Source organism: Carassius carassius, chromosome 12 (genome assembly GCF_963082965.1).
Source record: "Carassius carassius chromosome 12, fCarCar2.1, whole genome shotgun sequence".
NCBI lineage: Eukaryota > Metazoa > Chordata > Actinopteri > Cypriniformes > Cyprinidae > Carassius > Carassius carassius.
Genome location: NC_081766.1, coordinates 31,428,877 through 31,451,547, shown reverse-complemented (window position 1 = coordinate 31,451,547; position 22,671 = coordinate 31,428,877). Strand labels below are relative to the sequence as shown.

Below are 22,671 nucleotides of genomic sequence, written 5' to 3'. Positions count from 1 at the left end.
ATTTAATGCTAAATAGTCCAATGTGCTTTTTCATGTCAACAAAATTAATTTTGCTGAATCTGATCAGACAAGTTATTCATCATCAAGATATTTGGTTCAAATTAATAAGAGTGTATAAGAACATTTCTTTTTCACCAATTTTTATTTCGCGGGTTATCTATACAAGTCCATTTTAAATGATGTTAAAGTGTGTAAAATTATTTTTAAGAGGGACAAATAATCAATTAACTCTCAATCAAAGCTCATTAAAGTCGCATTCATTAGAATTTATAATAGTTAGAATTCTATTGAAAATAGTTTTGGATGTAGTGTAATATGTCAGCTTCCCAAAAGTATTACTGCAGTCTTACTTAAGCAATAGTAAAACAAGCCCAAGTACCCGGAACAGTCTCCTTCTTCGTAAAATCATAACAGTATGTTCAGTATTTTTTTATGCTAATAAAAGTGTGGGCAGTTTTTAACCTCTGACCTACAGTGGAAAATCCACTTTATTGTAAATCCTCGGAAAGTGATTTTGAATGTTCTTGCATTTGCAGTTACATCTCCTCAGGAGACAAAAGGTCCTGAAGATTCAGAGCCGCTTAAGCAGGAGCTGGTTTCATCTCCAGAGACATCCACAGTACAGCAGCTTGTGTTTGAAGCAGAGGATCCTTCAGAGACGTCATCTACACTCACCGAAAACATCTCCCAAAATGAGGATGACAGCAAGCCCTGCCTGGAGGAGCAGAGAACCAACCTATCACCAGCCAAAGAGCCAACTCCAGCCTGTACGGCCCATGAGGAAGAACCCATGGAGGTTTCCTTCACAGAGGAACCTTCCACAGTGGCTCGTGGAGTTACTGTAGAGCCTGAGGTTAGTACTGCTGAGACTACACCAGGAGTTCAGAGCCAGGAGGAAGGGGATGTTATGGTGCAGCAGCGCAGAATTATTTCTGAGAGCCGCATGCAGGAAGTGGACATCACTATAGATGGTGATGAGCAATGTTTGGCCAAGCTGAGTTCTCTGGTGGAGGAGAGGACATCGTTACAGCAGCCTCCATGCAGGCAGCCTGAGGGTTTGCCCTCAGTTGGGCATGGGGCGTCCCAGCTCCAGCTCCATGCTGTCTCAGGACAAGCCATCAGCAATGTGCCTTCATCCACCTTCATCCCATTCACTCCAAAAATCGGCATGGGCAAGCCGGCCATCTCTAAGAGGAAGTTTTCACCTGGAAGACCCAGAGTCAAGCAGGTCAGTCATATACTTTATGATCAATTGTGTGGTGGTTTCATTTAATCCATCTTAGTTCTGTCCTGTTATTTGTGATCTCAACAGCAAATAAAACCAGTCACAGTTTTGACTTTATTTCTTGTCATTTTGAATGTAAAACTGTCATAAAAGTAGTTATTATCTCATAATTTGACTCACAGTTGCAATTTTATTTATCGTACTTGCAAATTTAAATCTCAATTTGTCATTGTTCACAATTTTTTCTTTTTTTCTTGTAGTTGCACAATTGGAATGCTGTATTTCGTAATTGTGACTTTATATCTTAATATAACATTGTGCCTCATAAATGTGACCCCCCCCCACCCCCGTAATTGTGACCTTATGTCTCACAATTGCAATTGTATTTCTTATAATTGTGTCCTTGTTTGTCATAATTACATTATTTCTTGTAATTGCGTTAACGTTAATGTTGTTTCCAGAGGTGGGTAGTAACAAGTTACATTTACTTCGTTACATTTACTTGAGTAATTTTTTTGGGTAACTAATACTTTCGGAGTATATTTAAAGATGGGTACTTTATACTCTTACTTGAGTAAATTTTTGGAAAAAAATCTGTACTTTTACTTCGTTACTGTGGGCGACGCTCCTCTCGTTACTTTATCTTAATGCAATAAATCTTATAAATGCTTCAGTTTATTCCAAACGCGACGTCTGCTTTTCTCTGGACAATGAGAAATGAGCGATGCCCATTCGCGAATGATTCATTCTTTTGAGTCAATTCTGTTCAAAGGCTTGATCAAACCAATTGGCAAATGAGTGAATAGGTTCATGAATCAGTTTGAGCATCTGAGCGGTACACTCAGAGTTGTAACGTTTAAGAAAATCAGCAGCGTTGAAAACGTGGCTGGAACTGCACTGAATTGAAAGCAAATCTGCAAAGGCTATTATTTGCTAGCGATGAAGATCTTTATTAGATGAACACCGCGTGTGCTGTCTACTGTTTAACAGGTAATAACTTGGGCTACATTCGATTACAGTACACGATACCACTGTGACATTAGTTTGTTGTACGTGTGTGGCTTATAACAGAGGGGAGTCAAGTTGAATGCAGCTTCCAAAAGACAAAAAATAGCCGATTAATATTTTATTAATTTTAATACAATCACACCGGTGCGAGTACATTCAGCAAGTCATATCATCAGCTGCTAAATTCAGATCTGTGATTGCTTGCATGGCGCTGAGCCAGAGATAGATGCGTTTTTACAGCGCTGCGCATTATAACCAATCACACATGATCTTTTTGAGCTTATTAAAGCATTGGCCAATCAGAGGTGTTCCGATGAGTCATCGCTGAAATGCCGGTGCTTCCTTCACTCGCTCACTGACTGAATACCTCTTTCTGGCGAATTCTCTCGTCAGAAACAACAAAGTGCAGATGTAGGTACGAATCTACAATTAAGATATTGATCTCACAGTGTTAACAGTTTCAGTGATTTTAATGGGAGTTTCTGAGAGTGATTGAACTCTAGACTGTCAGTGAAAATTATCTTTGATAATGTAAATGTTATATGCTCTCTTTCTGAACAATGATTGATTAGTAGCAGTTTTTATATAACATTGACATTCAATGTTAAATTCACATTTAATATAAATTAGGCTACTTTGACCATTGCATATTATCATTAATAATAATCTATGAAATGTGAGAATCGAGATATTTCATTATATAGTTCATGCATCTGGGAATGTTTCTAATAAAAAAAAAAATAATAATAATGCTTAAGAATAATTTGCCAATATGCTGTTGTGGCTGCTGTGTCACATGACGACCCCCATATGCCTAGACACAATTAATTATGATATGTCCACAATATTTAGAAATATACTTTTGCAAGCAGACAGATGAAGTCATGTGCATTTGGTTCGTTATGTTCAGATGTTCGGTAACTTAGCGGTCATGTTAGGAGTTTTCTCTCTTCTCTGTGTCAGAGGTTATTTATACATATATAATACATACTTTCAAATATAATTTACTTCGTGATGCAAATCAGAATTTTCATCAACTGTTACTCCAGTTTTCAGAGTTATGATCCTTCAAAATATAAATCTAATATTGATTTATTACCAGTGCTGGAAACAGTTTTGCTGCTTAATATTTTTTTGGAACCTGTGAGATTTTGTTTAGGATTATTTGATGCATAGAAAGATAAAAAAGAACACCATTGATAGTAAATCAACATATTTGAATAAATTCAGAAGGATTTTATCTATATATCTAAATAAAAATAGACTCAATATATAAGACCCAAAGTAACTAGTAACTATCCAATGCTTTTTTACTCTTACTCAAGTAACTATTCAGACTAGTACTTTTACTTTTACTTGAGTAAATATTTCTAGAAGTACTTTTACTTTACTTGAGTACAGTTTTTTGGGTACTCTACCCACCTCTGGTTGTTTCTCATAATTGCAACTTTATATCCCAGAATGACATTGCATTTCACAAATGCAATTTTTTTCCTGTAATTGTGATCATGCAGGTAACCTTTAACACATTTTACTTTATTGCTTATAATTGTGACTTTATATCTCTTAATTGCAGCATTATTTCACAGTATTAATTGGGATTTTTTTTCTTAATGGCATTGCATCACACAAATTATTTTTTTTGCTCCTGCATTTATGACCATATATCTCACAATTGTGACTGTTTTCTTGTAAATGCGACCTATTTTTTTTTATAATTGCAACGTTAATTCTCACAATTGCAACTCTTATTATGAAAGTCACAATTATGACTATTTAATATTATTATAAAATTGTATATCACAATTGCGACTTTATTACTGGTAAAACATACACACACACAAAAACAAATCTAAGTTGCAATGTTAATTGCAACATTAGTTAGTCAAAATTGTGACTTTATCTCAATATGACATTATATGTCACAATTGTAACACTTTTTCCTGTAATTGTGACCATATAGTTTCGCCGTTATTTCATGTAGTATTGACTTTGTTTCACAATTGCACATTTATTTCTTGTAATTGTGATTATTTCTCGTAATTGCTACATTCTACCTCAAAAATGCAATTAGATGTTTTATTTTTACCTCTGAGGCAGAAAAATGTTTCCATATGTTTCAGTCTAAACACAGTGTTTCAGTCTCAAACATGCTCTCTTTGGATAGCCTAAATATTTGTGATTTGCGAATGTGAAAGTTAGATTTTGTGCAAGAAACAACCTTCCATGCTTTAGAAGCTTTATTGTAGACAACACATTTGATAAATTGAATATTTTATAAGACAGCTCAGGCTTTAAATATCAATTCAAAGGGGATTATTTCAGCATTAGACGTCTCACATACATGTCATACATGCCATCAGATCATCATTCATGCATCACATCCTGTTTCTGATTGTGTTTTCCTGTTTACCAAACAACCTCTGACTCATAAAGGCACCTGCCTCGCTGTCCAGTCTGCACAGACAGTTTTATTCAGACCAGCATCCAGAGAAAAATAATAGTGATCTAGAACGCTAGAACTAATGAAGTTTACATTTCAAGTGAGCTTTAAACAAAACCAAATGAATATTTAATGACTACAATGTTTTCTTGGTAGAAAAAGGTAAAACATAAATGAATGAATGAATGCATGCATTTGCATATTTGGTTAGAAACTGCTGTGTTAATTTCATTCAGTTTTAATTGAGCAAGTCTTAATTCACAGCCATCTTCGTGATTTCCGGATGATCGCTAAATATTAATTAACTTTATAGCCACAAACGGATTAATTAGAGGAATTAGGCGGCTGTAAGAGGCCTGCTCTTTTGCACTCTTCGTGTGCTGGAGTCGTGTGATGTCATGCTGACATAATCACAGGCGATTGTAAACAAGACAGCGAGCGGCTCTGTTGTCATGGCAACAAATGTAGCGCAAGCATTCAGAGGCTAAGGCTCTCAGTAACACTTAGGGACCAATTCTCACTATTAACTAGCTGCTTATTACCATGCATATTACTAGCATATTGATTGTTTATTAGTACATATAAAGCACATGTTAATGTCTTTTTCTGCATGACCATATTTTAGATCCCTTGATCCACCCCATACCTAAACTTAACAACTAACTTACTAATTATTAATAAGCAGCAAATTAGAAGTGTATAGAGGCAAAGTCATAGTTAATAGTGAGAATTGATCCCCAAAATAAAGTATGACCCCCCTCTCTACTGCAGTGTTCACATCGAGAGTAAAAATGAAAAGTGATATAAAAGTGAAAAATACAAAATATAATATAAAAATAAATATTTTAAAAATGTATTAAAAAAAAAAACTAATAGAAATGTAATTTATCCTAAAGAAAAAAAAAAAAAAATATGTCAAGGAACATTATATTATATTCGTATTATATAATTAAATACTACTAAATATAATACATTTTGCAATGAGTTACAAGTAATTAAATTAGGATTGCGTTTGGGAAATTAAGAATAATAATACAAGTAAAATATAGTAATAAAGAAAAGAAAATAATTACAAGCAATAAAACAAATATGGAAAGTAACAAACTAGGGTTTTTAAAGAAATCAATACTTTTATTAATTATTTCATTATTCATTATACGTTATTTATTAAATTGAGAAGGGGAAAAGTGACAATAAAGACATTTATAAAGTTACAGAATATTAAGATTTAAATTAAGTGAAATTAAATTCAAATTAAGATTTTTCTTTTACTTTCTTTTCATCCTTAAATCCTGAAATCACATTTTTTTTTTTTATTATTATTATTTATTTATTTTTTTTACAAAACTGCTTTAAATATAAGTACTAATAAGAAATGTTTTTGAGCAGTTAATCAGCATATGATTTCTGAAGGAAAATTTCCATGTTAAAATATATTAAAATAGAAAAGTTATTTTAAGTTGTAAAATTATTTTGCAGTATTACCTTTTTTATGTTTTATTTTAGAGTTTTTTTTAACAATTTACAGAACAAAATATATAAACAATACAAAAAATTCAATATTACGATTTTTTTTACTGTATTTTGAACATAGGAGTCTTCTTTCAAAAAAAAAAAAAAAACACCAAGGAATTAATAAATCTTACTGACCCCAAAATCTGCAAGGCCTTTAAACCTGTTTGGACACCGCTATTATTTAAATAATAATAATAATAAATTCTGTTTGTTGCATAATCTACACACTTGACCTTTAAATATCATCTCTTAAGGCACTGATGACACTTTCTAAACACGTCTCATCTTCCTCGAACGGATGATGCTGTTTCACAAGTTCTTTCCATCGTTTGCGCATGCAGTCTTTCGCATTACTGTGACTGACAGAAAACATCTCTTTTTGCCCCAGAAATAGGTATTAAAACAGAAAACAGTAAAAGGAACATTTTTGTCTGCATGTTTAAGAGCAGTATAATCAGATGGATATTTTCAAGATGCACTCTGTCTCAGATGTCATTTTTTTGGAGTTCATTCACAGCCTTTATGTGTCATGTTCTCTGTGTTGTACATGCATGTTTCTTTGTTGGCTGTACTGTTTAAGTTGTTGCATGTTCTCGCCCACATCTCCTCCTCTCTCTCTCTAACCCATCCCATCTTCAGGGAGCATGGAGCGCCTCCCACAGACCGAGCTCCCCCTCATGGTCCCTTGACCCGACTGAGGGCTGGGACGGGCCAAAGAGCAGGCAGCCCCACAGCACGGCCGCCTGGATAATCCGTGTGGTAAATACTAAATATTACACAGCAGCCCTGCAGTGGGTGTTCAGCCATGTATACAATGGAAATAGCCAATTTGGCACACTTTCAGTTGATACTTATTATTTTTTTATTTTTTTTTTAAATGTGAATGATATTTTTCTCATTTTAATATTTAAAAAATATTAACTTAATTTTTTGAATTATAAATACCTATAAATTCAACTTTTCTTATACAAATAATTGTGTAAATAATATATTAAATAATATAATATAAATATTTTTGAATGTATATAAATACACTTTTTTTCTTTTATACATTTTACTGATATTTGTCTAATGTAAATAATAATGTATATAAATAAATAATTGAATTAACTATCAATATTCTACGAGTATAATATATATAATAATATATTAAATAAATACAGACATATAGGTATATTTAAAATGTATTTAATTTAAATGTATTTATTCTTTTATACATTCTAATAGTTATCATAATATTAATAATAACAATTATACGTATAAATAAATGAATAATATAACAAATAGTAAAATATATATTAAAGAAAAAAAATTACAATATGTTTTATTATATAAATATAATAATTATATTTATAAGATAAAGAAATTGTTTACATTATCGATAGTATTTGTACAAGTCATTATATAAATTAATATATTGATATAGATAACATTATATTATTTTTTTAAATATTTTAATAATTGTTTAATAATTTAAATAAAATTGTATTATTACATTTAATTAAATTAAATGAAAATATTTTGAAATCAAACCGATATGGTCCAGTGCAGACATTCTTTTACAAACCTTCCCTAGACATCCTCAGGTTTCCAAATAACTACATACAGTTGTTATAAAATGCTAAAATTGTGTTCTCTAAATTATGAATTGATGTTAATGTTAATTTTCCATATTATGATGGTCATATATGATAGTAATGTCATTTTCAAGCAATAGGAAGTAATGGAATTAAACAGTCATTTTCAAGGGAAGGGAGAGCTAGAAAATAGCAGATGCATGAAATGTGAACCACACCAGACCCTTGACTTTTCATGCAGAGAATCCGAGAGTCGTCGCAGGGCAGAAACTACTGGAGCAAATTACGAGAGTCACTAACATGTTCTGTGGCTTCATAATACATCCTAACCATTTTTTCCCCAGCATGCACAGTGCTTTTCTTTCCATGACCCTGCTTGACTTGGGCTAATGACTGAAAATGAGTTATGAATGTGTTGACGTAGTGAGCCATAGCCCATGGGTAGGAGCAGATGTGCTGCGTGTTGAGGGGTCAGGGGTCACGCAGTGGCCATGATGTTCTCGCTGGGCTTCAGGTCCATCTGTTCCTGAGCCGCTGGAGCCGCCGGGATAATCATCTGGGCACGAGGCCAGACCAGGTCCTGCTGAAATATCATGTCTTGATAACGAGCATGTTGGATAGCATTTGCCACAAGTCAAGGGTCACTGAAAAGACAGCATTGACCATTTAGATGATGAAGGAGAAGAAGCAGGACAAGACTAAGTGTATATTAATATGGTGGTAACTCTATGGCTTTAAAGGAGCGAGTGTTAAATTATACATCCAAGTGAAAGATAAAACAACAAGATGTTAGAAAGGGCGGCAGATTTAGCATTTTTCCAGTCCATGCTGCAGAGAAACACCCCCATAAAATGAAATCTCTCCACCTCCATGCTTTAATGGAGGAATGCTGTTGTTTAAATGCTGAGCTGGAATGGATTTCCGTCAGTCATAACGTTTGGAGTTGAAGCCAAATAATTAAGTTTTAGTCTCATCTGCCTCAGAATCCTCAGAGGTGTGTTTTGGCAAAGCTCAGTCTGCCTGCATGTGGCCTTTCTTGAGGAGTGTTTTTTTCTCTAGCAACCCTCACGTACAAGACATATTAGTGGAGAATTTGTGATGTTGTCATTGTTGTTTGCTTCAGTTGCACTACCAAGGATTGAAATGCTCCAGGAAAGCTCTTTTCATGTTGCGCTAATCAAAATAAGCACAGCTGACAACAGTTGAAAGTCAAATGGCTTTGTGTGCCTTTGAGAAGGTGATCGGCTGATTGAGTTTATAAGTCATTTTTCTTTTTCCCAACTTTTTTCTTGGTGTTTTATCTTTCACTTGGATGTTATTAGTTGGACTGAGTAAATACAGCTGCATAAAACAAAAGCGGTGTCCGTCTTCATTTCAGGCAGTGATCATTAAAATGTGATTATTTTTATCCTTTTTATACCCACTGTATTTGCAATGATTTAGCTGGATAATAATTATTATTATTTTTTATAAATTATTAATTAAGATTAATTTTAAATGCATACTAATTGATTTTTTTTAATACAATTTTTTAAATTGTTATTATTAACCCTTATTATAAAATAAATATTAAATTTTTCGTATATATATATATATATATATATATATATATATTTCACATTTTAAATGTATTCTTATATGCATTTTATTAATGTTTAGAATTGTAAGTAAAATACATTTAGCTTAAAATAATATAGTGTATATAAACTGAAATGACTAAAATATAGCGTGTGTATATATACTCTCAGAAAAAAAAGGCACAAAAGCTTTCACTGGGGCGGTACTTTTTCAAAAGGTACACTTTTTGTACATTTTAGGTACTAATATGTTCCTTTAAGTTACCAATATGGACTTTTTAGGTACAAAGGTGTCCCTTTTGAAAATGTACTGCCCCAGTGACAACTTTGTGCCTTTTTTTCTGAGAGTGTATAGATACAGGTATGAAGTAGATACTGTATATAGATTGTTTGTAACCATAAGTACACTGTGTATATATGCAATAGTAACTCTAAACATTTCAACAAAGTAAATTCAGGGAGTTAAAGTCGGCTAGAATAAAACAGACGATGAAAGGACCGATTTAAAAAGCATCAGTTCTGAGTGTTAGAAGCAGAAGTTGAAGGAACGGTTGAAATGATGGTCCAGCGAGAGGAACAGAAGATGGAGGGGGAGGGAAGCGAGGGAGAGTAATTCTTGGAAAGGGTTTACATTGTGACAGTCAGAATGGCAGTCTCTGAGGAAAGGAAACGCGCTGACAGAGTAATAGAAGTGAAATCGCTAGAATAACACGGCCGAGGCCTCTCAACAGCCTGATAGCCGTGTTGGCAGCTCCCTTAGATGCCGTCTCACACCGAGTGTCACAGTCTCTGCAAAATTGGCGTCATTATGGGAAATGTTGCTCCACTGTGACAGCTAGTTAAATTGAGGGAGAGCCGTGTTTGGTTTGGGTTGGTTATTTGATCAGAGTGCATTAAAGTTGAGCTGGTGCCATTCATTAAATATAAATATAGGGAGAAGAGAAAACTTTGGTCACTCGTTTCCTGCTCACAATTGTTTGGGTCCTGTCCATGCAGAGGACTGAGTCAGCAGAGTGTTTGAAGAAGCCTCTTTGAAGTGGTGCACTGAAGTAAGATGAGATTAGTCTGCTCATTTGTTTGACTAACTTCACATGACAGGAAGAGTAGTTAAAGGCTTCACTGTTTGGAGCATCACATCATTTTCCTTCCTTTAGTCGCTCCATTTAATCACCCATCAAACGTGTTTTTGTCAGCCTTGTAAAATCATTTCATAAATTACTGAACACGTATTCAGTTAGCTGTAGCAATACTATAAAATAGCTTTTCCTTGCTTAGTTGAAATCCTGTTGGTGGAGTGAGTTCACGTGTTCATTGAGAAAAATGGAAAAAACATAAAAATAGATTTTCAGACTTGGAAATGTATGCAATTTTTACAATTGTATACATTTGCAATTTTTATAGTTAATGTACATTTCTGTAGTTGCATTACAATAATTGTGTTACAATTTTCAGGAGCAAAATATTGGGGTCAGTAATTTTTATTTTTATGTTCTTGAAATAAGTCACCAAGGCTGTATTTATTTGACCAAAAATACAGTAATAACAGTAATATAGTGAAATATTATTGCAACAGTTTTCTTTTTGTATCTATTTTAAAATGAAATGTGTTCCTGTGACGAATAGCTGAATTATCAGCATCATTACTCAAGTCTTCAGTGTCACATGATCCTTCAGAAATCACTCTAATATTCTGATTTTCTGCTCAATACATTTTTTCTTTGTAATATTTTCTTTTTTTTTCAGCTTTTTTTTTATTTAAAAGCTTAAAAGAACAGTATTTATTTAAAATCGAATTTATTGTACCAATGCTACTTTACTGTCACTTTTGATCTATTGAATGCTTTCTCGCTTGATCAAAGTATTAATTTCTTTCATTAAAAAAATCTTACTGACCCCAAACCTTTGAATGGCAGCGTTAAAAAAAAAATTCATTCATTCAAACTATTGGAAGAACCATGGAAATTCATTGGAATACGTACGATCCCTGTAATGTGAAATTATCAATGCAAAGTTACAGTGTAACTACACATTATTGAACACTTATCACAATTATAAAGCTACTACTGCTTCCTTTGGCCTCTTGTTTTCGATGACCCTTACGGTGTCTGTGGTGTCAGCAGGGCGGGGGATCTGGCTTCCCCAGCAGGAGACGGCCCCGGGGCTCGGGTGTCACGGGTCGGGGGGGACGTGGCCGGGCCAGAATGAAGAATGGAGTCCCTCCAATCCCAACACCAGGAGTACGTCACATTATCTGACAGCCGCCACATGGTTTGTTCTGATACGTGGATAAATTGCTGTACTGCTCTTCTGTTTATTTGTATGGTCTGTTTGTGTCACTGCAGATAAACCTCATGGAACCCATTTGCACATTTAAGGAAGAGGAAGAAAACGCCTTGCACAATACAGTAGTGATTTTCTCTAGTACAGACACGTTCACTATGAAGCAGGTAAATGTTTCTGAGCGCTCGTGCTGCTGCAGCTGTATATATGTGAAGTCTGCTGCTCTCTTACACTTGTGTGTGTGTGTGTGCGTTTTCTGTAGGATATGTGTGTGGTTTGTGGGAGTTTTGGACAGGGTGTGGAGGGTCGACTCTTGGCCTGTGCTCAGTGTGGACAGTGTTACCACCCCTTCTGTGTCAACATAAAGGTGAGCACATTGAGCAGGATGAGGCCATTACATCCTTCCCTTTTTCTAATACTGTTGGAGGTGTTGATGATTGTGTTAATTATGACTGGCCAAAAAAAAAAAAAAAACCTTGCCAGACCTGGAAAGAAAATAAAATTCTAAATTAAAGGTGCCATAGAATGCACTGATTCAATATTTTAAATTGTTCTCTGATGTCACCAAAGTGTGTGTGCAAAGTTTTATCTCAAAATACCCCATATATCATTTTTTATAGCTTCTTGAAATTGCCACTTTTAGGGTATGAGACAAAATGCTCTGTTTATGTGGATGTCCCCTTTAAATGAAAATTAACGCCTCCCTTCAAGTGTTGCCAAGTCTGCGGTTTTCACGTGGGCTTCTTTAACACTGTTGACATGTTTCCATGTCTGCGGGAGGGTTTTGTTGCGAAAACCTGGCAACCCGCTCCCTTCTCAGATGAGTGCGGAGCTTCAAGAGCTCATGCTCGCAGGCACACCAGTGTTACTGTGACCGTGTTACTGACCTCACACATTGTTTTCAAACGCAATTTTTAACTACTACATTCCTATTCACGATCATTCTGGTAGCACATGAAGCTAGCATCAGTGAAAACTGGCAGAGACAATGGTAGCTTTAGAAGTCGAGTCTGGTGTAAAATGTTGTAAAATGCACAAAAGTATAGGACTTTCCCATTTGTTTTTCCGAGGCATTTCCTTTGAAAATTAAATTTTACCACCGTGTCCTCAGCGGTCTGTGGAGACTCCTGTGTTCGGTGGTGCATCCCAACACACAACACTTTTAATGGCTCTTTGATGCTGACATTGTACCTCCAGCAGCTACAGCAAGAGAACAGTAATGGTGGACCGCAGCTTCTCACTCAGGGCTGTGTTTATGCTAATAAGGCAGGGAGCATCACAAATGGGCGGGGCTTTCACAGACTGCTCGTGTGGACTGTTTATGATTTTTTGGAAATACAAAACAACGAGTGAGTAGATTTTTACCTTTATAGGCTGGTTGTTTTCACAAACGGTGGCCTCACAGCTGTGTTCAAACACCTTATAAAACAGATTTTTGCATTCTGTGGCACCTTTAAAAGAAAAAAAATCTGAATAGCTACAAACCAAAATAGCACTGATGATTTCTGAAGGATCATGTGACACTGAAGACTGGAGTAATGATGCTAAAAATTCAGCTTTGCAGCACAGGAATTTTATATAAATTTTTTTTTAATTGTTATTTTATTTTAATCAGTTTAATTCTTTGTACATTTGTTGTATGCTTTTGTCATTTTCGTTTATTTGATATATGTGTGTATGTGTGTGTTTGTGTGTATATATATATTTATATATATATTTATATACAACTTTTTAGATTTAGTTCAGTCTTAGTTTTTGTTGTTTTCCAGTTAGTAATTTTTAAGTTGAAGAATTTCGTTGTATTAAATGAAGATTAAGTTTTTAATCAAATAATTAAAAATACCAAATACCAAAAATGTTTTGGTAGTTTTTGTTTGTTTTAGTTAACAGTAATGGTCTGTTTGATTTTACAGTCAAAATATAATTAATTTACTTACGTAAAGGGATAGTTCACCCAGAAATGAACACCTTGTCAACATTTTCTCAATCTCATGTCAAACCCAGATGACTTTCTTTTTTTCTTTTTTTTCTATTGAAGACAAAAGTTAAAAAAAATGTCTCAGTGTTTTGTTTTTTGCAGCAACAACAAGAAAAAAGAAAACTACACTTTTCTTTAGTTTTTTTGAAAAGTTCTGTCTTTATGTGCTGACTGACATGCATTGCTCGTCAGATCACTAAGGTGGTGCTGAGAAAAGGCTGGCGGTGTTTGGAGTGCACCGTGTGCGAGGCGTGCGGTCAGGCCAGCGATCCCGGCCGTCTGCTGCTCTGTGACGACTGTGACATCAGCTACCACACATACTGCTTAGACCCGCCCCTGCAGAACGTGCCCAATGGGAGCTGGAAATGCAAATGGTATTCCACATCACATAAAATCAAATCATTTTTAACATGAAAATCTCTAGTATTAATGCATCTGTCTGTTTTCAATGTACTATATGTTAAAATAATCATCATTTTACAAAATCGTTTTTTACTTCAACTGTGCTTTAGCTGCTTTTTGTTCTTGTGGTTATTTAAGAATACTTGCTAGTTACAGTGGAGGACCTTTTGTTAACGAAAGGGATTTTATTTATGCTCATTCTTTTACTTGGCATGTCTTGATGTGAGCCGTTATTAGGGTGCTTGGAAGTGCTGGAGGTGTGGTGTGTGGTTAACGTCATTGTGCCCGCTTTGGCCTCTCGCAGGTGTGTGTCCTGTACGCAGTGCGGAGCCACGTCTGCGGGTCTGAGCTGTGAGTGGCAGAAAAATTACACTCAGTGTGCCCCTTGCGCCAGCCTGGCATCATGCCCGCTGTGCCAGCAGGACTACAGCGAGGAGGAGGTCATCCTGCAGTGCCGCCAGTGTGACAGGTGAGCAGTGGTCCAGCACTCAGGACTGCAGTGTGCATGAACCTGCTGGGACGCTTAGATTCCTTTCAACTCACAAATCACTGCCATCAGACATACTGGAAACCTACTAGATACAGTATCTGAGGAGGAGATGCTGGCCCATGCTAAACAACATATGTGACCCTGGACTACAAAACCAGTCTCAAGTGTCAATTCTTCGAAATTTGAGATGTATACATCATGAATAAATAAGCTTCTATTGATTTATGGTTTGATAGGATCAGACAATATTTGGTCAAGATACAACTATTTGAAAATCTGGAATATGAGGGTGCAAAAAAAAATCTAAATATTGAGAAAATCACCTTTAAAGTTGTCCAGATGAATTCTTAGCAATGCATATTACTAATCAAATAATAAGTGATATATTTACATTAGGAAATTTACGAAAACATCTTCATGGAACATGATCTTTACTTAATATTCAAATGATTTTTGCCATTTAAAGAAAAAATGCAATACAATGTATTTTGGGGTATTGCTACAAATATACCCCAGTGACTTAAGACTGCTTTGGTGCTCCAGAGACATTCTAGGGGTCTGTGATGCATTACAGAATCTTGAGTTATCACCGTTTTCCCAAATATATGAGGCAGCACAACTGTTTTCAACATTTCTAATACTAATACATTTTCTTGAGCAGCAAATCAGCGATGATTTCTGAAGATCATGTGACACTGGAGTAATGATGCTGAAAATACAGCTGTGCATCACAGAAATAAAATAAATTAGTTTATTCCTTAAAAATAGATTAAAATTGAAATAGTAATTTTAAACAGTAATAATGTTTTACATTATGACTGTTTTACTGTATTATTATCAGATATATGCAGCCTTGGTGAGCAAAATAGACATCTTTCAAAAACATACAAAAATTGAAACCGTATTAGTTTTTTAGTATGACGTCTACTAATAAGTTCTGATAATCATTCATAACTCCAATATTTTATATGTATGTATTCTTCTTCTACAACAAAAAACTAACTATTTATTTATGTTAAATATATTTCATTCGTTTTGACATTTTATTGTATAAGTGATTTTTTTTAATTATTATTATTATTACTAAATATATAAATGTGAAATTAAACAATTTGAAATATTTTCTACATATCCGTATCTGAGAATTACCTGAATAAAAATGACCTGAATGACAATAGTCATAATCATGTCTCCAAATATTGATTGATGTCAATTGTTGTTATTGTTAGTTGCTAGTATGTTCTTCCCAACTCCAATGATATTTCAATCCCTTTGTTTAATTCATATTTTTACCTGTTTTTTTTTTTTTTTTGTCATCTACAGTTCTACAAGTTGTAAAAGTAGAAGATGATGAAACACTCTCCTCGATACGCAGCACAGATTGAGTTATGGTTCTTATGTGTGGTACAAACGTGCTGTTTCTGCTGTGTCTGCAGGTGGATGCATGCCTCGTGTCAGGGAATCCTCTCAGAGGAGGAGGTGGAGAAGATTGCAGACACCAGCTTTGACTGCAGTCTGTGCCAAGGACACCCCCCCATCTCTCCCGGTAAACACAGCTTTAGCACCATCAAGTCTGGTTTACATTTATAAATCTTTTTTTTTATGTGGTTGACTTTGTGTACTTGTGTGTTGATTACACAGCGCCTGGCACGCCGGCCAAGTCTTGTCTGGATTTAGTCGAGTCTGTTTTCATCCCACAGAGAGTCACAAAAACAAGAGATCCTGGTAATGACATCACTACTAAAACTTTATTATTTTTTTTTTTTTATAAAGGTGTCAAATTATAGTCATTCACAGAAGATTTTGTAACAAAATAAGGTTCTCTTTTTTTTTACACAATAATGAACTACATTGCTTAATGTGAACTAACAATAAAAAAATACTTCAAATGCATTTCTTAAATCTTAGTTATTGTTGATTTTCAACATTTATATGTATTATTAAAATCAAGTTCAAGTTGTGCATTTTCTACGAGTCATTTTGCGATTGTTCGTTATTGTTTCACGTGCGTTTCCCAAAAATGCACGTAGCCGTGCTTTAAGTGCTACTTAGGAGTCGCTATCCGTTTGTCAAGTGCTGAAATGTCACCTTATAGGTGACTATTATACTTTACATAATGATATATAATATACTTTATATACTATTATGTTAGGTAAAAAATATATATACTGAATGCACTGTTAAGTCGCTTTGGATAAAAGCGTCTGCTAAATGCATAAATTTATTTAAATGTATTTATTTAAGTACAGTATAGAGAAAGAGAGAGAGACGTTATTTCATAGCTGGTTTTCGTACACTTCAGCAAGTCATTGACATATATTTCCCCCAGTCTTTAAAGCATTTCCTACATTACTTCTTTTATTCTTTTTTTTTCAGTCATTTAATTTAAATGTGTATTTCTATTTTTTCTTCCCTTTTTAATTATTTCATTTATAAATTAATAAAAAAATAAAGAAAACGAGTCATAAAGTGTACAATAAAGCACAATCAAATCTTTATATTATAATCACATTGCACTTGAATCAAGTTAAAGGTGTAATCTGCCGATTGTCCTGCAGGTGACTGCATAAATCGATCTTCTTACGATGCATTTAGGGCTTTACGATTACTCCAGAGCACTTGTAGATCTACGATGAATTTCAAGGGCTACTTAAGGTACGATGCTTTTGGGAAACAGACTGTAATATTAAGAACAGTCGTACAATCATTTTTACGAACTTCTTAGGGTTACGAAGCTTTTGGGAGACTCAGCCCTGAGCTAACATGAGCAAACATGAACAGTTCATTATTACTCATTATTAGTTAATGTATTAAGTAAGGGATAATCAATGGCTAGCTGTGCATTAAATAATTTGAACGCATGACGTGGAGGCGAAGAACGCGTCGGGTGGTTGCCTCGCGAAGTGCATTCGAATCATTTAATGCACAACTAGCTGTTGATTATCCCACTTATGCCATGGTCATTTGCCAGCATTCACATATTAAAGATGTTAATAATATTTGCGCTTCAATATTTGACCGGAATGATAAAAATGAAGGTTATTTTCGTCAGTTTCAACTTGTTAGATGTTACTATGTTTACCAATGTTTTTATAGGAAGTGCATTAATATAGAACATAATTAAACTGACCTGGAACTACATGTGTAGTTAAAAGAATTTAATCAACACCTGCCAGCCAATTAGAATCGAGTATTCAGACAGACCATGGCATAACTAATGTTAACTAATGGAACCTTATTGCAAAGTTTTGCTGAAATCTCTCTATTGAATTCTGGTTATGCTTTGATATTGAAGATATATGGTTTTCTATACATAGTAAAACTTGCTCACAAACCGTAGTATTGTCCAATGTGAGAGCGAATCGTACTTTTGAGGTTCCAATGAGGTTCTTCTGTGTTTCTCTCCGCAGAGCTGACGAGGACGTACACCCAGGACGGTGTTTGTCTCACAGAGACTGGTTTGTCTCAGCTCCAGAGTCTCGCCAATGCAGCCTCGCGGCGGAGACGCTCCAAACCCAAACTCAAGCTGAAGATCATAAACCAGAACAGTGTGGCCGTGCTGCAGACGCCTCCAGACCCACAGACTGAACTCTCCAGAGACGGAGACCTGGACGACACCAAAAGTACTGCTTCCTACATCCCAGCCGTACTTTCTTTGAGCAGTAGTGTCATATCTGTGTACAAAGAGTAAAGTAAAAGAGATGCAAATTGGAAGGTTAATAAATTGACCAAACAAAAACCAAATTAAGATCATTAAACCTACGCCAAATGGGGGTTTGTGAGGAAGCTGCGGGTGTTTTTGTTAGTTGATGGAACACTAATATTTTTTAAAAAATGTATGTGATCGTACATTTAATCAGAATAAAACTGAAATCACCGTACGATTTTCAAATCAAAGGCTGCACTTAAATTCAAAACGGAGGGTAACACTTTAGATTGGGGAACTATTATAAACTCCTAATTAATGCTTTTTGATAGTGAATAAGAATACAGTGTTCACTTTATTTACACATTTTCCACCATTTCCAAATTTATAGCTTTATACCATTATTTTACCATAACAGAAGTTTGATGACTTGAACATATATATATATATATATATATATATATATATATATATATATATATATATATATATATATATGTTTGTTTTTGTATTTATGTAGACATAATAAATACACACAGTGCACACACATACATTACATAAACAAAAACTTTTATTTTGGATGCTAAAAATAACATAATTATTAGGCCAATAATGATTAAATATATATATTTTTTTTAAGTTTACAGGGTAACTTGAATCAATATGCACAGCTGCCAAATGTTCTCTAAATTGTAACAGTCGCTTTAATGAGCTTCTGCCTGAAATGAATTTCATGTTAGCTAACTGTATGATTCTATATATCTTAAACTGTTTATTTGTGAAATGGACATTACTTGGACACATTCACTTCTGATAACAGATCACTGTAAATTGTGATGTAGACTCATGCATTTTCTGTAAAGCTGCTTTGAAACAATATGTATTGTGAAAAGTGCTATACAAATACATTTGAATTGAATTAACAGTAGTACATTTATCTTAATTTTTATAACTACAACTAATAATAATAATTCTTAAGTAATAATAAGCCCTATATATAAATAATTATAAAAAAAACATTTAACAACAAAAAAATAGTTTTTATAATATTTTAGCATTAGAGCGTGTTGTTAAATCGTTTAAATATTAGCTTAAAAGATCCATGGACACGTTATATGATTTCTAGTCAGTATTTCTTTCATCTCTGAAGACCATCTTGGTTGGGAAATTTTCGGTGAGCTCATGGCAAAGCATTATGGTAATTGTAGCACCGATTCTTTTGAGAAGAAGGTATTGTAGAAGGCAGCATAATCTCTACCTACGATTTAAAACTGCCTTCACATTATGTGTGCCATAAAACTAGGTATGCAGCTCATTATAGTGATTTGAAATTTTATTTTTAGCACAAACGGACTGAATCTATTGTGGAAGACATAGAGTTTTAAAGTGTCTCATTTTGCAGATCTCTTCCTGTAGTCTGTGTTTGTTAACGTGTGTGTGTATGTGTGTGTGTGTGTGTGCGTGCGTGTTTTGCAGAAGAAGGGGAGATGGTGGACGCTGAGGGAAAGTCAGACTCCAGCCCGGAGAGAGAGGCAGCAGCAGAAGATGACTCTAAAGACACAGATCCCTGCAAGAAGAGGAAGAGGAAGCCCTACCGCCCGGGTGAGAGACAAGATGCTTCAGTGGAGTCCAACCAAACACATTTTCCTTTGCACGGGTTACAGTATTTGTCTTTTTCAGGTCTGTTGGAAGTTCATGCATGATTGTACTTTATACATGCCAATTATGCATGATTAGAAAAAGGAATGGAGTAGAAGACACAGAGCTTCTCTTGTTTTGTTTATTCATCTAATAATAAATTCAATCAAGTTAGTAAAATTAGTCTTTTTTGTTTAAATAAAAAATACATTTCTGTGCCACTGTATCAGATGTTATTAATTGTACATTGTCGATTCCAAAACATCCGAAAATAAAATCTGTGATATTTGATATCCATATTAGCTACATCATGGAAAATGGTCATGGAAAAAAGTTTGACATTCTAAATTGGCAAAAGAGCTTTCTTTACATACACCCCTCTGGGCCTCTTTTGTCACTTTTGAGTGAACATTTTTAGATTTTAAAATGTTTAAATTCATAGCTTCATTGGGATGGTACAAAACTTGGTGATTTTTATGGCATTTGATATGTGATCCTACAAAAAAAAGAAAGGAAATGAGGGCATGATTACAAAAGGCTTTAAAAAAAAAACACAAACAGTCAAAAATGACCACCAAAGGAAATAAATGGGAATATACAAAAAACATTTGCATGTATAATCTACAAATCAGCCATAATGCAGAAAAAAAGTGCACAGCTAGTCTCTTTTTGTAACCTGAAATGCTGCATGAATTGAAAAAACTAAATACTAACTAAATTTGAAAGAATACATATATTATTTTCTGTATTATTCAGTGGGGGGGGGGGGGGTCATAATTATTGCACAAATATAAATTGGTGCCATGAAATTCTCTCAAAATGCAAAAAATGAAAAAGGAAAACAAATTAATAAACAAAATTATTGCTTTTATTCAGGTATTGGAGGATTCATGGTCAGACAGAGGAACCGGATGGGTCCGGGCAGAACCAAACAGGCCTTGTTCAGGAAGGACTCCACTGGCTCTGAGACCCTGCAAGGCAAAGATGAGAGTGAGTATCACTCAACACTTTCACTACGATGACTTACTGGTGGTAGCTTACATTAGATCCTAAATCAATGTCTTCTGACTTTATAATTTTTTCATATCTATTTGAGTGGATTAACTTCTGCCAAATGTGCAAAACCACTGCAGAAGTGCATTTAGCTGGATTGGACTCATCCTGATCACATGTGTTTGACACCCCTAATGTAGACTGATCTGTTGATTAATATCTAAATTAATGCATTGTGAAAAATACATGAAAAAAATGTATTAATTAAATGCATTTATTAATGTATGTATCCACTGATGTTGTTTTTGGATTACATAAGATCTGAATGCAATGTAAGGAATAAATAGGGTTATTCTTTTCTGTCCTGACAGGCTGGGGTGACCAAGCGCCTGACACTCCAATTGATGAAAAACCTCCTTTGTCTGATTTTCCCGACAATCCTGAGGTTAAAATACGGAAACGCTACAGGAAAAAAAAGACCAAACTGGAGGAGGCTTTCCCTACTTACCTACAGGTCAGCTTTTCAAATATAATAGATTAACTCAATTTTTGCTTGTTTTTGGTGATTTCTTGCTCACATTATAAGATCCTCTGTGATGTTTGGTGTCTAGATATATCTTGAGTCCTCCAATGCAAGTTTGTGGGGTTTTTCGTCTACCAGGCAAAAATCATGAGTCACATTCTCTTGGAAAAGCGATAGCAGATCTCTGCAAAACAAGCCACACAATATGAGATCATTTCTAAGCTGCAGTTCCCTGGAATCAGTATCAACGTTTCAGCAGATGCTCCCTTTATCTCAAGGAAATTCTTGAGATTTCACTCGGTGACTGCTGTAGATGTGCCAGAAGAGGCCACAGCTCTTAGCAGGGTTTAGATCGCTCTGCTAGATCAACTGGGACTCTTAGGGAGATGATGTCATTTTTCCAGCTCAACCTGCTGTTGTTGATCTCAAACTGAAGTCTTTTTTTGCATACTTCCAAATTGATTTTAGAAAGCATAACGGTATGGCAAAAATGTGATGAACTAATAGGAGCAATTTATGTCATGGTATACCTATATATGAAAATACAGTTTTTTTTTTTTTGCTGAAAATATAACAGAAAACATGTGCATAAATTACGTAATTGTGTGGAAAGCATATTTTGAGATTAATCCTGCTGAATTACAATTTACTGATAGATAGATCCTCTTCTGCGGAAAAGGATTAGGGCCAAGCAATATTACAAAAATTAACCCATCTCAAGATTAAAGTTGTTAAATTTCAAGAAAAAAAAATAAAGTCAATATAAAAAGTTGAGATTAAACTAGTTAAAATTTGAGAATTAAATTGTTATATTTTGAGAAAAAACCTTTTAAATTTCAAGAAAAATAGTCCAAATAAAACGTTGCGAATAAACTGATTAAATTACAAGAAAAAAGTTGTTAACTTTGCGAGAAAAAAGTTGAAATAAAATGTTAAACTTTTTTCTTGAAATTTAACAACTTTAATCCTGAGCTGGTTTAATTTTTTTATTATTGTTTGGCCCTAATCCTCTTCTCTAAAATCCAGCTACTAAATTAAAATTTAAAATGTATTACAATAGAAAACAGTTATTTCAAATTGTTATAATACTTCACAATAATACTGGTTTTACTGTATTTTTTTATCAAATAAATGCCATTTTGGTTTATTTGGAAAATGATGGATGCAAACAAAAGGTTTTAAGAATTGTATACCAATTTAAATTTAAATTTCCATTGTTATAAACTAAATTCAGAGTCAAATCAATAAACTACTATTATAAAACCAATAATTGTATATAGTTGAAATAAATCAGATTCTAAATTCTAGCCGATAAAGCAGAATTCTCTATTAATTCAAAACAACAAATCTGGCACTGTACTTATTAACAACAAATA

General features: G+C 34.3%; 1 protein-coding gene across 1 annotated transcript in view; it reads left to right on the top strand.

Moving 5' to 3' along the window:
• Window positions 1-22,671, top strand: part of kmt2cb (lysine (K)-specific methyltransferase 2Cb) — a 115,093-nt gene that overhangs the window by 51,576 nt on the left and 40,846 nt on the right. The window contains exons 14-26 of the mRNA XM_059564122.1: window positions 537-1,228; window positions 6,831-6,950; window positions 11,466-11,582; window positions 11,688-11,792; window positions 11,888-11,992; window positions 13,796-13,977; window positions 14,310-14,474; window positions 15,932-16,041; window positions 16,137-16,220; window positions 17,906-18,118; window positions 19,618-19,743; window positions 20,656-20,769; window positions 21,144-21,286. Coding sequence (XP_059420105.1) covers window positions 537-1,228; window positions 6,831-6,950; window positions 11,466-11,582; window positions 11,688-11,792; window positions 11,888-11,992; window positions 13,796-13,977; window positions 14,310-14,474; window positions 15,932-16,041; window positions 16,137-16,220; window positions 17,906-18,118; window positions 19,618-19,743; window positions 20,656-20,769; window positions 21,144-21,286 — 2,276 coding nt within the window. The remainder of the gene's footprint in view (window positions 1-536; window positions 1,229-6,830; window positions 6,951-11,465; window positions 11,583-11,687; window positions 11,793-11,887; window positions 11,993-13,795; window positions 13,978-14,309; window positions 14,475-15,931; window positions 16,042-16,136; window positions 16,221-17,905; window positions 18,119-19,617; window positions 19,744-20,655; window positions 20,770-21,143; window positions 21,287-22,671) is intronic.